This window comes from Phaseolus vulgaris, chromosome 3, assembly GCF_000499845.2.
Source record: "Phaseolus vulgaris cultivar G19833 chromosome 3, P. vulgaris v2.0, whole genome shotgun sequence".
Classification (NCBI taxonomy): domain Eukaryota; kingdom Viridiplantae; phylum Streptophyta; class Magnoliopsida; order Fabales; family Fabaceae; genus Phaseolus; species Phaseolus vulgaris.
The window spans coordinates 10602422-10620716 of record NC_023757.2 but is presented as its reverse complement, the minus strand read 5'-3'; the positions used below and the strand labels follow the sequence as shown (position 1 = coordinate 10620716).

General features: G+C 26.4%; 1 protein-coding gene across 1 annotated transcript; it reads left to right on the top strand.

Annotated features, from left to right (window-relative positions):
* Positions 1-11250: 11250 nt before the first annotated feature.
* Positions 11251-16597, top strand: LOC137806619 (protein NRT1/ PTR FAMILY 4.6-like). Its single transcript, XM_068606831.1, has 5 exons — positions 11251-11427; positions 11558-11666; positions 11873-12090; positions 14412-14843; positions 15325-16597. The coding sequence occupies exons 1-5, from the start codon at positions 11425-11427 to the stop codon at positions 16303-16305; spliced, it is 1743 nt and encodes a 580-aa protein (XP_068462932.1). The 5' UTR covers positions 11251-11424; the 3' UTR covers positions 16306-16597.
* The last annotated feature ends 1698 nt before the right edge of the window (positions 16598-18295 follow it).

The window sequence follows — 18295 nt, the reverse complement described above, 5'->3', positions numbered from 1 at the left end:
ATTTACGCATGTTCAATTTGGTTTATCTGTTTGATGACTAGAAATGACTAATCTTTAGAGAACCTGTGAAGAACTCAATGGTGGAAGAATTTAGGGATCAACCGCTTTTTATTTGTTGTTTTAATAATTTATTTTAGGTTTACTGTAAACAAATTAAAAAAACCTTTTTTATCTTTATTTTTATTAACTATTCTTGCTTGTAGATAGATTTTTAATATTGATTTACTCATTTCACTATTAAAGTTCATATGATTACAATTATACTATAATTTTTTTGGAATTTAACGGACTATCACTGCAGTAGACGAATTACGCTAGAATCATTTTAATTTTGACTTCCAAACAACAACTATCAATGAGTTTTGGTGAGATATACTATATTTTCAACAATAACACAATAAATAGTGGAGATCAAATAGATACACACTAGTAGAAGGAGTATATTTCACATGAAACTCAATAAGGACGTCAAATGTTAAGTATTAGAAAGACAAGTTTATGATAGAATAGTAAAAATATACTTAAATTGAGAGAAAAAATTACATGTAGAAGAATATGAAACTAGAACCCTAGGAAATAATGAAGAGGGCCAAATTCTTCAATGCAAAACTATTTTTCCAACTGCAATTTTAATTATACAATCTCATCCACATCATTTCCAGTGATTATTATGTCATTAACTATAACGAGAGAATAATATGAGCACGAGGAGCAGTCTTCAAAAGCAAAGCAGAGTCAAACTCGCTAAAACAAAATCCAAGAGATGCAATAGTGTTGCAACCAGAGTTACGGCGAGACGACGAAACAAAATATTTATTTTTGAAAGAAATATAGATGGAGTCGCAACCATAGTTTATTTTATTTTGTCGTCTCGTCATGACCCTTGTTGCGACAAATAGTTATGGAAAACTTCTCAAATCAAGCCCAATGAGCTAGTTTAGAGCATAAAAATTCTTTCTTAACTCTCATACCTCCCTTGAATTACAAGAAATACTTAGGGAGATATCATGTAGACCTTCTCTCTCAAGTCATCATTTAAGAAATCATTTTTAATATTCATTTAAAAGTATCCCACTCATGAATAGAGGCAACATCAGTCAGAGTACAAATAGTAGTCATCTTAACAATTGGGACAAAGATATTTATTTAATCTATACCATATTAATGAGAGAATCCTTTATCAACTAAACATGCTTTGAAATGCTCAATACTCATGTAACATTATTTTAATCTTATATGCCCATAGAAAGTCAATGACTTGTTTTCTTAGAGGAAGAGATACTAAATCCCAAGTAGTCACTACAAGAAAATCATCAAATTGCAACTAATTTTAGAGACCAAAATAATTAGTTACTATTGAACTAAATTAGAGACCATTTTAGAGACTAAAAAAACTATTGATATTTAAAATAGTTTCTATTATTAATAAAAAAAATTATAAAGTAATTTTTAAATTGGTATCTAATCATTAACTACCAAGGTTTTAGCTATTAATATTTTAGATTCTAAATTAGTCTCTAAAAGACTAATTGAGACCAATTTAGAATCTAAAATATTACTAGCTAAAACCCTGGTAGCTAATTTAGATACCAATTTAGAAATCATTTTATAAATTTTTATAAATAATACAAACCACTTTAGATACAAAAAAAAAAAAAAAATAGCCTCTAAAAAAGTATTATCTAATTTAGTTAATATAGTGACTAATTAGTTTTTGTCTCTAATTTTGGTTTCTATTTAATGAATTTCTTGTAGTGAGCGGTCTTATGTAAGTAAGAAAGTTCCTCTTACATGGCCTATTGCCGAAGTGAATCAAGGACAACCACTTGATAGGAAGAGAGTTCAAAAAATCTAAAAGTTGTGGTTAAGAAGGAAGCAAAGGAGGAACAATAAAAATAATACACAAAATTTGGTGATCGAGTACATGGAAGATCAACAATCACAAGAGGTTCTTGGGAATCCATGGAAACATCTTGAGCTATAGTAGTACTAATATCATCCTTGTAATTCTTAATTTTAAGATTATTTACAATATCATTGTTGTCTTTTTTGGAAAAAGGATTAATACAATGAGATTAGACCTTGTAGAGTTGTGAGAGTGAGAAGAAAGTTAATATAATGAAATATGCTCAAGGAAAACAACATAAAGAGAAACATAGAGTTTTTGGTTGGTAGGATCATAACAATTATAAATTTTTTGGCCATCTTTATAACCAAGAAAAACACATAATGAAAAATGAGTAGACAATTTACTATGTTCTACTTGTAAGCATAACCATATAACTTTTGAAAAGGAGACATATACGAGATAACATAAAATGGAATTCGGTTAATAAAATGGAAAATAGTAAAAAAAATTGCTAAGACGTGAGACGGTCTAGTCACCTCTAGACAGTCTAAGACCCCATTAGAAGATCTCATGGTAAAAGAGCCTGTGAGGTTTTGATGATAACAAACACTATAAGGTGTGCTAAGTATTATAACAAAGCTACTTCTAGTGTAAAATTTAAATAAGCACATTGGACGGTCTCTTAAGTGTAAATCTATTAGACGATCCTACAAAACCACATTGATTAGACGGTCTCTCAAATTTAAACTCATTAGACGATCTCACTTTGTATCAAAGAGATAGATAGAGTTTTAACATGCTAGAGAGTCTCACACTAATAAACCTGTTAAAAAATCTCATTGTGTAAAACGTACTAGATGATCTCACTGTACAAAGACATGATAGACTATCTCACAGATTATTAATTATTGTGAGGGTGTCGTGGATGTGAAAATGCATGATTTTTTTTTCAAAAATTTATCAACCTAAAATTTGGCTAATAGACACTTGAAAGCAAATGCATAATACTTGTAGAAAAAATACACATATGAAAAAGGGGTAGCCGGGGGTAAGAAACCTGCAACTCTTTTAAATATCATGAATATATAAAACATCAAAAGTACCAAAATGAATCAGCATAATAATCACAACCACAGCATAAACAAAGAACGTGATTTTTCAATTATTTATATTCAAAATGTGTTTTTTTTTTCAAATTCAATTTTTGATTTCTCAAATAAGTAATTGTCATATTTTAATATTAATATAAGAGATAAAAGTAAAAAAAAGAATATATACACCAAATTAAAATAAAATAAAATATATTAATAAAAGTATGTATACATCAAAATAACAGTTACAAAATTATTATAAGGAGAATCTCAATATATATTATCATATATCACTATAAACATTATTATTATTATTATTATTATTATTATTATTATTATTATTATTATTATTATTATTATTATTATTATTATTATTATTATTATTATTATTATTATTATTATTATTATTATTATTATTATTATCATCACTGTAAACATTATTAATATCATTATTATTATTAATATTATTCATTTATATCAATTTGATATTACCTACAAATGTATCTAATGTATCTATAAGTAATACATATGAATGTATATCCATGATTAATATTAATAATAATAATAATATTATTATTATTATTATTATTATTATTGATAATACTAATATTAGTATTATTTATATTATTATTAATATTATTACCATTATTTATATTGTTATTAATATTATTACTAATAGATAATACTATTAATATTATTATTACTAATTTATTCTACAGTTAATATTATTATTACTAATTTTATCTACGGTATAAATATGTAGGTATTATTTCTGAATCTTTATTCGTAAAAAAAATCGTTGATAAAATTATCCACAAATTTATATTCATAACTAATATTAATATTATTCTTAATATTTATGTTTAAATTTCTATTAATATTATTAATAATTTTATTAATATTAATATTATTATTAATATTTACATTTCTATTATATTATTATTATTATTATTACTTTTAAAATTATTCATGGATATATATCTATAACTATTATATTCGTAGATAACATTAATAACATTAATAATACTCTTATTAATATAATAATAAATGTTAGTATTACTATATTAATACTGAAATTAATAACATTAATATTGTAGTTAATAACATTAATATTATAATTAATAACATTAATATTGTAATTAATATTATTAATATTTTAATTAATACTATTGATATTATAATTAATATTATTAATAATATTATTAAATTTATGAACATCACTATTAATATTATTATCATTACTAATATTATTACTAGTTTTATAGATCCGTATATAATACGCACATCTGTGGCTCAATTCTCTATCTAACACCATTTACACTTTTATTTCTCCCATCTAGTACTCTTTTGTTTTTAATTCCCTATCTAGCACTCTTTTGTTTTTATTTCCCTATCTAGCACCCTTTTATTTTTTATTTCCCTATCTAGCACCATTTCAAAAATAAATAAATTAATAATGAATTAATTTTTTTTTTATAATTTTAATTTTGAATGCATTAAAAAATAAATATTTTAATGTTTAAAATAATTAGAAATATAATTAATGAATAAAGAAATGAGTTTTTACAAAATAAAAATAAAAAAATAGTAAATTTAAAATGTTTAGTTTAAAATTATTTTTTTTAAGAATGAAGAAAATAAAAAATTAGACCCTACAACAACATAAAAGTTGAATCTATAAACATAAACTAGTATTTATTTTTATTATTATTGATGATGTAATCATGTTAATTTCAAGTAAAAAATACAGGACATAATTATAAAAAAAAAAGTCAATTAATATTAATTAATAGTGGACACACAAATAATATTGAAGTGTTTACCTTAAATGCAAAATCCTAAAAAAAAGACTAATGCAAATGTTACCCTTAATGCTTAAAAATGAGAAGAAAAAATGCAGAAATAAATAAGTCTAGAAAATAAAAACAACAACAATAAAATAAAAACAAAAAAACAGAAATAAATAAAGAATGAAAGAAAAAAAATAATAACTAAAAACATAAAAGATATAAAATAAAGGCAAAACAAAATAAGATAAAGATAAAATATATAAAAAAAATAAAAATAAGATAAATATAAGAGATATAAGACGATACTAAATAAGTATATGTTGATCATAAAAAAAAAAATAAATGAAAGATGATCATTCATTTAATATTTTCTTCAATGGTACTTTAAATAGTTTGTGCGAAATGAAACATAATTAATGACGAGTACATTAATGTTGGGACAGGTTCTTTATGTGTCTTGGTGTTTGACAATATGAACATTTTTTTGTTTGATCATGTTGTTCTCTTATATCATATCAGTTCTTATTCAACTTTGTTTTTTTTATAATTATGTCATGTATTTTTTACTTTTTTATTTTTTTTTATAAAGTTTTCGTGTTATGCATCACTATGCAACTTGACATCTCAGCTAAGCTGACACCTCAAGTAAGAACAATCATCTGCCATCACATGAAAAAAATATTATTAAAAAAAGAAAAAAAAGAAAGAAAATACAAAAATATGGAGGGACTAGACCAAAACTCATATGTTAACACAAACGATATTTATGTTTATATATTCAACTTTTATGTTGTTGTAGAGTTTAATTTTTTATTTTCTTCATTCTTAAAAAAATAATTTTTAAACTAAACATTTTAAATTTATTACTTTTTTATTTTTATTTTGTAAAAACTCATTTCTTTATTCATTAATTATATTTCTAACTATTTTAAACATTAATTTTTTTTATTTTTTAATGCATTTAAAATTAAAATTATCAATTTTTTTTATAATTTATTATTTATTTATTTATTTTTGAAATGGTGTTAGATAGGGAAATAAAAAAATAAAAGGGTGTTAGATAGGGAAATAAAAATAAAAGGGTGCTAGATAGGGAAATAAAAACAAAAGAGTGTTAGATGGGGAAATAAAAGTGTAAATGGTGCTATATAGGGAATTTATCCCACATATGTAGATAATATGTATATTAATTATATTATTAGTAAATTTTAATATTAATATTATAATAAATATTAATAATTTTATTTTTAATATTAATACTAATAGTAATAATAATATTTGATTATATTATTATTAATGTCATTGTTATTATCAATATTAATAATATTATTAGTATTATCAATATTATTATTAATCTTATTATTATTTATAATATTATTAATATTTATAATAAAATTATTAATATTATTAATAAATTTATTGATTTAATTAATGTTGTAATTAATATTATTTTTATTTTTATTAATATTATTATCATTTATATTAATGTTAATATTATTAATATTATTAATTTGATTATTACTATTTATATTAATACTGTTATTATTATTAATATTATTAATATTTTTTTAATATTATTAAAAACTTTATTAATACTATTAATTTTAATAATAATAATAATAATAATATTCTTATTGTTATTAATATTGTTAACATCAATATTATTTTTATTAATATTAATATTATTGTTGTTAATATTATTAATAATATTATTGTTATTAATATTATTATTACTATTAATATTATTATTATTATTGATAATATTAATAGTATTAATAATAATCATCATAAGTATATTTATAATAAAAAAATCAATAATTATATTATGATAAAAAACTTGTTTAGTATAGTGATGTAAAGTTCTTTGTTTGATCAAGTTTTATAGGTTGAATTTTTTCTTAAGACTAGTTTGTTAGTAACGTTAATAATAATAATAAGATGCACGAATCTTTCATCACATCTTAATGAAATATTGTTCTTTATCATACTTTGATATCTTTATTATAAACTTATATTAAGCATTTTACACTAATGAATAATTAATTGAAAACATCGTTGGCAAAATCAAACTTTAATTTCTTATGTCAGGTTAATTATTTACATTTACTAATAAAATCCAAAAATCTATTTACAATTTCTCACACTATAAAGTTTTATCTATCTCTTTGGATCATAAGTCAAATTTATTATATATTTTTTAATTACAATAAAATCATTTTAGACAATAATGAAAAATTGTAATCTAAAAAAAGTAAAAATCATTGCCTAAGCTTTAAACAACAAATTGACAATAAATTTTTAAACGAATTTCTAGTTGTAATTTAAGTGGTCGCGGACTATACTAATAAATAATTTTTTTCGTTTTTGTAATCATATTTTAAAAATTGTTGTTTAAAATTTTTAATAGTAATGTTATTATTATTAACAATATTATTAATAATAAAATAATAATTTGAATTTTGATTTTATAATTAAGTTTTTATTTCAATTTTGATTTGTAAACCAGTGAAAACTTGTGATTTAGATTTGAGAACATGTTGGAAAATGGAAAATAACGCAAAATATATTGTATATTTAAAATGCGAAAGCATAATTTTTATTTTATTTTTAATTTTATTCATGATTTAAAGTACGTAAAAAAAAATTATTTGAAACCTGCTTGATCGTATAACATTGACATCCCTACATAATGGGTCACCCATAAAGGAACATGTTATAACAATAACAATATATATATACCACTATGTATATCACATCAAAACATACATCTCATCATTTGATATATAAGTCATCAATATCATTATTATCATCACTTAAGAGACATTTGAGCGAGTCTCTCTCGCTTGAACAACCTTGTTTTCTATAATTAGATAAAACTTTCTCACTTAGGCAGTCTCATACGATTTTAGTGAGACAACTTTAGAGAGAAATTTAGATTTTGTTTTTCCCTTGTTCAAACTCACTTTACTCTTAAGTATTTCTACACATTTGAACAATCTTTGTTGTGCTACCCACAACAAGTTCCAAAAGTATAAGATACACCATTTTATCAATGTTTTGAATAATTATGTTATCCTTTAGCACTAACATGTAATTTCATAGTCTCCTCCATTTTACAAACTCATGCATCCCAAACCACATGTTAATTGTGATTTTATAGTTAAATAAATGGTTAACTCTCCTTTACACTTTTGTTTACACTTTTGTTTGTGGTAGCAATTTTACTATGATCATGCTATATCATGTAGATATTGAAGAAAACTTGTAGATGTATAAGATGTTTACATATTTGTGGTTTTGATTGTATATATTTAATTGTATATATAATAGATTGCTAGATTGTAGTTGAACATAATAATTTGTTAGGAGAAACACTTTTAGATTTTCTCCCATATGTTTCTAAAAGAGTTTATATAATTGAAAATTAATTCAATGTGCCTAGCTGCTTTAAAGGAGGGATGGATATGCACTTACGTACTTGAATATTTAATGATTTTGTTTAAGTAATTTCTCTTTTTAATTGTGCATTTTTTTTAAAGAATATAATTTAATATCATTATTTTTTATAACCTATTATTGAAATTTAAATGTTATAAAAGATAGCATTGACAAATTATCAACTTGAAAATTTGAATTTTGAGACAACGATTAAAGTATGCTGTCTTTCTATCATTATTTTCTGTATATTTTTTATTTATATTTTGAGTTTCTTTTTCTCTTATCCCTATGTTTCTTGACATTTATAAATGAGCTGGTGACCACTGTCGGAATATACCATTTTTTTTCACTTTCTAAAACAAATAGTTTCTTACTAAACGATAATTAATTACCTTTTTAAGAGATAATCTGGTATAAATAACATAACCTTTTTTGAAAAAAAATATAGATCATATACTTAGAACAACTATATCTTTTTTTGTCTTTACTATAGTTGTGTTTTTCTTTTCAATTTCAGAAAGACATGGATCCTGATAAGTCAAAAAAACATGTATAAAAATACTAAGTTTTGACCTTCGATATACTTATCAAAGAATAGATAGAAGGTGAAGCTTATGAATTGCTTTGTATCTAATTTTCTTAGATAGAGTAAATATTTACTTGTTAATTGAATAAATAAAATAAATAAATAAATAAACTGCACCTTCAGAAAACTGTAACATAATTCGCCTAAATTTCTACTATTATCTATTTAAGAAAATGAATCAGTCCCCAAGTGTATATTATTTCTGGCTCAAATTTTCATTAGAAAATGTCTTTTGACAAATGAAAGGTGACTTCACACTTTAGTTCGGTTTGCATTGATTCCCATAGTTGAATAAGTCTAGAGCTCTATTTATGAAAAATTAATTATCAATTAATATTACAAAAAATTATTAAATGTCAACTAATTTAAAAATAAAATAAAAATTAATTATTATATAACTATTAATTTTTTTCTAAGTTAATTGATATTTAATAAGTCTCTTATAGTGAAAATCAAAAAAGTAAAATTATACTTAGTGTATATATACCTAATCAATTTTAATTGTACATATACATGAGTTCTATATGGACATTTATTTTTATTAAATTTTATAGTGAATTCATTAAAAAAAATTATTTAATAGAAATAAAATTTAGAGATAAATAATAATTAATTACTACATCAACTAAATTATATATTATTATAAAAATTAACAAAATTATTAGACTACTTTAATATTATTAATTTTTTAATTTCTGAAATTGTATATAATTTAATTAGTATAATGACTAATTATGTTTGATTTTTTTTTTATTTAATAAATTTTTTATAATGATTCCAAATCTTTGGATATTTTTATGAATATTTATAAAGTTCGAATGGAATTGTTATCTGTAGAATGGTGTTAAGGATCTTCTCCCTTACCTCTTTTTCTTTTTTTCTTTTACCAAAAAGAAAATTAAATTGTGAATTTTTTAAATAGTAAATATCTTCATCTATTTTATTTTAATTATATATTGTCTAAATTCTTGGAATCGTTCTAAGATTATTTCCATATAGTATTTTTAAATAATGATTTTTATAACATGATTATTTGATCAGTCAACTTTATTTTATCAAAATGTTCACGATTAACTCTCTGGCGTTAAACATTTTTTTTCTTTCTAATTTCATATTTCAAATGTATAGTATAAAAATTAATTTACATATTTAATTGATGGGCAAATTACATTTTATTAATTTAGAAAAATAACGCACTATACAAGTAAAGAGATAAAAATTATATGCACTTGAAATTAAATTGATTAAGTAGATAATTGTAAATCAATAAGAACAAGAATTTACTCTAAATATATATATTGACAGTAAAAGATGTTCATATATATAGTGATTCAATCACAAATTCTCGAATATGATAAGCTTAAAAGGGAAAGTATGGTAAGTTTGTTCAATTTTATAGTAATTAATCTTAAAATTCGTGCTTAATTTTTTTAATTAGTTGATAACACTACTACAAGAAAATTATTAAATAGAAAAAAATTTAAAAAGAAAAAGAAATAATAAGTTGACTAAATTAGAGATTGTTTTATATACTAAAACAATTATGGTTTTTTAAATTAGTTTCTATTATTGATAAATAATTTCTAAATTGATATCTAATTACCTATTAATCTAAATAATTGGTAGTTAAAACCTTTATAGCTAATTAGATACCAATTTAAAAACTATTTATCAATAATATAAATTAATTTAAAAACTAATAATTTTTTAATCTCTAAAATATTTCTAATTTAGTTATTATAACAATTAATTATTTTTTTCTCCAGGATTCCAATGTAGTGACATAAAAAAAATAGTTCGTAATACATATATTAAAAAATAATATAAAAATAATACATAAATGATTTCGTTTTGTTGCCCATGAGCATAAAGAAACTAAAATGAAATGTACATGTCATTTTTTTTTCTAAAGTTTTATAGAGATAAGGAAAAAGAAGAAAGAGAAATAGTATGACCGAAACGTTTATAAAGTAAATGATAAATAAATGCATACTTCAATTTCGTCATGTGTGAACAGGAGAGAGAGAGAGAGCAAAACAACAAAGATGAGAAAACGCAATAGATATAATAAATAAATGATGATAAATAACGAAAAATTAAAAAAACATTAAGTGCAATTAGTAGCAACATTAAAATATATTATTAAAATTTAAATATTTAATTACTTATTTAGAAAACATAATAACATTTTGACTAAAAAAAATGAAAACATAAGACTAATTTTTATTTATTTTGAAAATATTTTTATTAATAATGAAATAAAACATTAATACGAGTATAAATTTTATAGTACTTTACTTAAAGTAAAAAATAAAAAAGGAGATGGAACTTAGAAAATATTAATTAATAGCGTGTAATTTGCCAGCTAAGAAATAAAATGATGTATTTATTGGTTGTGTTTAAGAGATGTCATGTATTTATTAAATAAAGAGTATTTAAACTGATCCTAAAATATACGTTTCTTAAAGAGTGTATAGAAGAAAATAAAGTCAATTTGTTATTAATAGTTGGAGAGCAGTGTCCAGACCATTCTACCCAAGTTGCACCTTTCCTTCCTCCTTCTCCACTCTCTTTAAATCCTCCACCAGCCATCTTTCTTTCTCTCCCCTAACTCTCTCTCACAGATTCAAAACAAAAACAAAATAAAGAGAGAGAGAGAGATTGAGAGTCATGGTTGGTGTTGCTTCCCTCTCCCTCTTCCATTCTTCTCCTCTCACTTTTCTTCTCAATCACATGCTGCTATTCATGTGTAATTTTAATTTCTTTAATTTACTTTTTTTCTTCTTCTGTTTCTCTTGTATAGGAGTTAGAACAAAACCAGATGACCAGATGGGAAGGCTATGTGAACTGGAGGAACAAGCCTGCTCTCAGAGGCCGCCATGGCGGCATGCTTGCAGCCTCTTTTGTTTTGGGTCAGTCCCTAATTCATCCCATCTCTCTATATCACTCAATAGTTTATATATGTGTGTGTGAGTGGTGAATGTGTGTGTTTGTTGTGAGTGTGATAAATTGGGTTGGATTTGGAATTAAGACTAGTCCAAGTGGGTTGTTTGTGATCCTTTATGTGAATGTTGGCACTAATTTGTAAGTGTGTATGTGTGTGTTTGTATTTGTGCAGTGGTGGAGATATTGGAGAATCTGGCATTTCTAGCCAATGCAAGCAATTTGGTGCTGTACATGATTCAGTACATGCATATGTCCCCTTCCAAATCTGCCAACAATGTCACAAATTTCATGGGAACTGCTTTCCTCCTTGCTCTCCTTGGAGGTTTTCTATCTGATGCTTTTTTCACAACTTATCATATCTATCTGATCAGCGCAGTGATTGAATTCCTGGTATGTATTTCCACCATCATAGTATACCATTTCTCCTCTCTTTCTCTCTTCCCTTGTGAATATCTGACTTTAATTCCTCCTACAACAGCACAATCTGGTGTTATTATATGATGAAACCTTAATTTTGCATTTGTGTGTTTCCCTTTCCCACTGTGGAATGGTTGTTGAGTAGGAAGAGTGAGAAGAGGGAAGGGACAGAAGAGATTGGGTTGTGATTAGTATTGGGTTCCTTAAAGAGCAAGCGTCTTTCAACACCATGATGTGTGTCTTAACCAGAATCTGAGTCATTTCGCAAGTTGCAAAATGCAAACACCAACTTGCAAGATGGGCTGCATCAAATGATGCAACCAAATCGCTGTGATAGAATTGAAAGATGAGAATGATTAAAAAAAATTAATTAATTAAAAAGAAAACTGTCTTATCTTCCCCTTTGATTCGCTTTCTTTTTGCTGCATTCGTTGGCGCACTTGGTCACAGAAAACCTCATGAATTGCATGAGCGAACGCCCACTTAGATACTGGTCTAAGTCAAGAATCATATTTTAAGGCTCCAAATGGGAAAGGGAAAGAGCGAAAAAGAAAGAAAAGAAAAGCATATGGGTAGCTTTATCTCTCCTCACATTGGTACAACGCTAACCTTGAACTCCAAATTGTGTAAGAAATCTACTGCTAGTGGTGGCTAAGAAAGACAAACAGTGCCAGAGAAAAAAAAGTGCCTTGTGACACATAAGAGTGTATGAGACAAAATAACAATAATGTTTGGTGGGGGAGTTTTGTTTCTCTTTTTATTTTCTTCTTCTCATATGCATTTACTATTGTTGGTGTCACAAGAAAAAAAAGTCAGAAGAAAATGAATTTGCTTTAAAAGGTAGAGAGGGGACCCAGCTATTTATATTCATCTCTCATGCAACGTATAAATAATTTCTTGAGAATGCCTAGGACCCTATGTTTTTGTGCCACTGCCACATGTTGCATAAATAGAGATTTGGTTCAGTCAAGTTTGAACATGGAAAGTAACATCTGTTGTCGTTTTGGCTTTCTCAAAAACACATGCCCTTCTCTGTACGCCATCACTGCTAATAACCCATTTCATATACCAAATTTCCCCTCTTTCTCTTATATTTATTATTTAATAATTTCTACATTATTCTACTTTTTACAAACTTCATTACAATTGCCTAAAATAAACAATAAAAATCTTAAAGAATTATATGCATTTGCACAATAGCGCTTATTTGAATTTGATAAAGGCAAAATAAAACATGATTGGTAATTTCGTAAAATTAGCATCACTAGGACTTCACACACACCGTTCTTGAGTCTGTTCCCACTGTTTGATTTATGATTTTTTTTTTCGTTCACGTCACCTTTAATAAATACTATCTTAAATTTTGTATAAAACTCACGTCACTTAGAGCAAAAACAGGCTGTTTTGTATAGAAGAGTAATAGAAAATGATGTTGAAAAGTCAGTACTTTATTTGAATAGATATTATTATATTCTGAGTTATTTATTGCTTAGTTTATCGTCGGGATACCCCATGCCAAGGCTTATCTAACACGCAAAACAAAGTCAAATCCTCTGGAACTTCAAAAAAAGTGTAGGAGGTGCAATTAAAGACCTAGCGTATTAATACGTTACTATTTATGATGTTTAATATTTAAAACTTATAAAATTGTGGGGCTGAAATTAGGTAAAAAGGAAATAACCAATTCAAGATATTTGTAATCAAACACCTTTAACCTGGCCAACCTCGGCATTAGCAAGAGAAGTTTCATGAAACCAAACCAAGTGCGTGTGGATGTCATTTTGATAGTTACATTCTGAGAGCTGCAAAATATTATCATGCTATTTTGGAAGATATACCTTAAAATTAAGATGCCAAAATCTCAAAGTGACGTATCATGATTTGTAGCTGATAGAGTAATACAAGAAGTCCTTTTCTGTGCTATACACAGTTCAGGGGCTGAGGTGGGGTTCAGCACATGGCCTTGGTCCACATACGTGGCTATTTTTCATCAACAGATGTTGACACTTTCTTATTCGGTCACATTTTAGAAATGGTACACGTTGTACTCTTTTATGTGTATGGCAGTTCACTGGTTGACTTTCATAATTCCATCTTCATACGTGCATTCACTACTCAAACAGTAACAACTTATGTTATACATATCCATCCATGCAATAAATTTATATAGAATACTGTTTTTGTATTGTATATAATTTTATGCACAGCTCTTTTCTTATCAGCAAACCCATTTGCATCTATCATATATATGTACTTATACCAGACAATTTCTAAGTAGGAACTTGTGTGTGCAGGGATTGATTATACTGACTGTACAAGCTCGTGTGCCATCACTGAAGCCACCAGCATGTGATCTAACCAGTCCATGTCATGAAGTTAATGGTGGGAAAGCAGCAATGTTATTTGCTGGACTTTATTTGGTGGCTCTTGGAGTTGGAGGAATTAAGGGGTCATTACCTACACATGGTGCTGAGCAATTTGATGAGGGTACCCCATCTGGAAGAAAGCAGAGATCAACCTTCTTCAACTACTTTGTCTTTTGCTTATCTTGTGGTGCCCTTATTGCAGTTACATTTGTAGTGTGGGTTGAAGACAACAAAGGGTGGGAATGGGGTTTTGGAATCTCTACTATAAGTATAGTTCTATCTATCCCTGTCTTCTTGGCAGGCTCTGCTACTTATAGGAGCAAGATCCCTTCTGGAAGTCCACTCACAACCATTTTCAAGGTAATAATATAGAACTTATAATTATTAAGTGTTGGTGCTCCCAATATCCTTAGTTATTTGAAGGAGTTGTTGCCCTATTTTTTGGTTTTCTTCTCCTTTAGAAGATGGACCAAAAAACTTTAAAAAAAACGTTTTAAAAATTAAAGTAGATTCTTTAATTTATGAACAAAAAAAGAAGAAGCTTGTAAACAAGTTATAATACTAAATACACGAGAACAAAATAAAATGAATTCATATGTTTACTTTTTAGAAGTTTCTTCACTTCTTCAAAAACTGATTTCAATTTATATGATCTAAGTTTAATTTATAGAAAACATTATTATAATTTTTTAAGTGTTTGTTGAAAAAATAATTTAAATAAATCATAAAAAACTTCTACTGTTAGAAGACTAGGAAAAACAAAGTTGAGTCTCATACCACGTGAATATTTAGTTTTCTTCACTCTTTAAATGATCTGTTCTTCCTGGTTTTGACCAAACAGGTACTAGTTACTGCTTCACTAAGCTGCTGCTTCAACAGAAACTCTAGCAGTGCAGTGGTGAATATGAATTCGAGCCCCTCTAATCTAATCTCAGGTAGAAAACAAGAAGGAAAAGAAGCTGGCATTGCAAACAAGGAAAGACAAGCCCCAACAAATACCCTCAAATTTCTCAATAGAGCACTAGAAAACAATCCAATGTGTTCATCAATAGAATGCACTGTGGAACAAGTTGAAGATGTGAAGATAGTGCTGAAAGTACTACCCATATTTGCTTGCACCATTATGCTAAACTGCTGCCTGGCTCAACTATCCACTTTCTCTGTTGAACAAGCTGCAACAATGAATACCAAACTAGGTTCTCTAAAGGTGCCACCATCCTCTTTACCAGTCTTCCCAGTGGTCTTTATCATGATCCTAGCACCAGTGTATGACCACATCATCATTCCATTTGCAAGAAAAGTAACCAAAACAGAGATGGGAATTTCTCACCTCCAAAGAATTGGAATTGGACTAGTCCTCTCTATAGTGGCTATGGCAGTGGCAGCGGTTGTTGAAGTAAAAAGGAAAAGGGTGGCAATTCACTCAGGCCTTCTAGATGATGCAACCAAACCACTCCCTATCACATTCTTTTGGATTGCTTTCCAGTACTTGTTCCTTGGATCTGCTGACCTTTTCACCTTGGCTGGATTATTAGAATTTTTCTTCACAGAAGCACCATCTAGCATGAGATCTTTGGCCACATCACTCTCCTTTGCCTCTTTGGCTGTGGGATACTACCTAAGTTCAGCTATTGTATCAATAGTAAATAGTGTCACTGGCAGTACCTCACACAGGCCATGGCTATCTGGGGCCAACCTTAACCACTATCACCTAGACAGGTTTTACTGGCTTATGTGTGTGCTAAGTGCGTTGAACTTCTTACATTACATGTTTTGGGCTATCAAATACAAATATAGAGGAACAGGAACTACAACTGGATGAAGAAAACAAAGGGAAAGTTTTCAAATGGTATATACATAAGGCCTTAAGTTTACAAGGCCATTAATCATAATCTTTTCGAGCAATTCCTAGCAATAGAAATGTTATAGAGTGAGAGAGAATCTCTCTGTTAGAAAAGAAGGGATAAAATAGTGAAGAGGGTAAATCGTGTGCAATCAAATGCGCTTTCATTAAGAGTAGGTTTAGGTGAGAGCAAATGACTTGCATGAGCCCTTACTCAACTTGTTAACTTATTTAGTGGTATGATAGATGGTTTTGCTGCTATTGTAGTGAAGTTTGAACCCCAAACCCAATGCTTAATTAGTAATCGAAACTAACAATGATATTTATTTTGTTTGAAACCCCTTTTTTTTTTACTAAACTACACTTCTTTCATCGAGAGATATTTAAGTAATATTTTCCTTTTTCATTTATTTTACATACACACTTCTTTAAAATAAATATAATTTTATTTTTTAATAAATGTTTAAAGTGAGAAAGTTCATACGTAATTAATTTCGACAAAGATATATAATAAGATTATGGGCATATGTGTTATAAAGAGTACCTATGAGTGCTATCGGTTAAATATTTTTAATTGCCAAATATTTTTAATTTCCTTAAAAATATTAAACAACTTGTATATTTGTAATATAATAAGCATAGGTTGATGAAAACATTTTTTATTAACTAATAATAAGCTAATAAAGGTTTGGGTATAGTAATTCTGTTTTGGGTCCTTTAAAAAAATTGTATTACTATAATCCTTATAAAATATAAATATATTTTTTAGCATTCTCCATATAATGACGTTAGATAAGTGCGTGACATGATGAATTTAAGATGTGAATAAGTAACCCTAATCCATAACTAATAATTAATGAATTAAAAAGAACATTTCATGATGATTGTCCCAATCCTAGGAAAAATAAACCACAGCACCTAACTACAATCCAAAAAACATAACAAAGCAACAGAAAATCTTGTATAGACTAGGCTTCTTTTGGCACACCCTCCACTGCTATTTATATGAGATCCAAGATGTGATTGGAAAATTAAGGATTTCTAATTAAACAAATGAACTTAAGGGTTTCAAGACTTCAGTGAGTATTTAGCAACTCTGACTCTCAAATCATAGAAGTGACACGTTTCAAGAACTTAGTATTTAAATATTAGTGGTGATCAAAACTGTGAGCATATTGAAGTTATTTAGTCGATTTTAACTATGCATACGATTATTTTTTTAAGAAAACAAAAATAAAAAGTGTAGAATTATTTTAAATTTATTTAGCTGATCATAGAGTCTATTTAGTTAATTTTAAACAACATTAATTATTTGTAACTTTTTAAAAAATAAATATTTATTTATTGTTGGATTAGTATTTACTAAACTAATGTGAATATAGTTCACTTAATGTTGGACGTTAATAGTGTCAGTTTAACCAATTTTGAAGTATTGTTAATTATTTTTAATTATTTTTAATATATAAATGTTAAAAATTGGTTAAAAATTGTTATATGGGGAACCGTCACCTATTTGAAGAGCATAAGCGACGATTTTAGTAAGTTTTGGTTTATGGTCTTTTTTAATCAGTCCCTAATTGTTATAATTTCAAGGCTAAAACAAAAGGAGGGTGAATTGTTTATGCAAGATTTTCACAAACTTTGAAGGTTTAATAAAAGTCACAGGCAGAATCAAAGATATAGAAAAAGTTCAACCAAGATCAAATCTGTTTTTAACTTGATTCCAAAAAATCAATCGGTTGATTCTTCGATTCATCTGATTGTTTTTATCAGTAGTGTATAAAAACAATGATTAAACAGATTTTAAATGAGATAAGGGAAGAGAAGTCAACACAACAAGTTTATACTGGTTCACTCTTAACAAAGAGTTACATCCAATCCCCAGAAACACTTGAGAATTTCACTAACAAATCAAACTCTTTTGATTTACAACACACAACAAAGAGATGTTCTTGAACCCTTCAAGAAC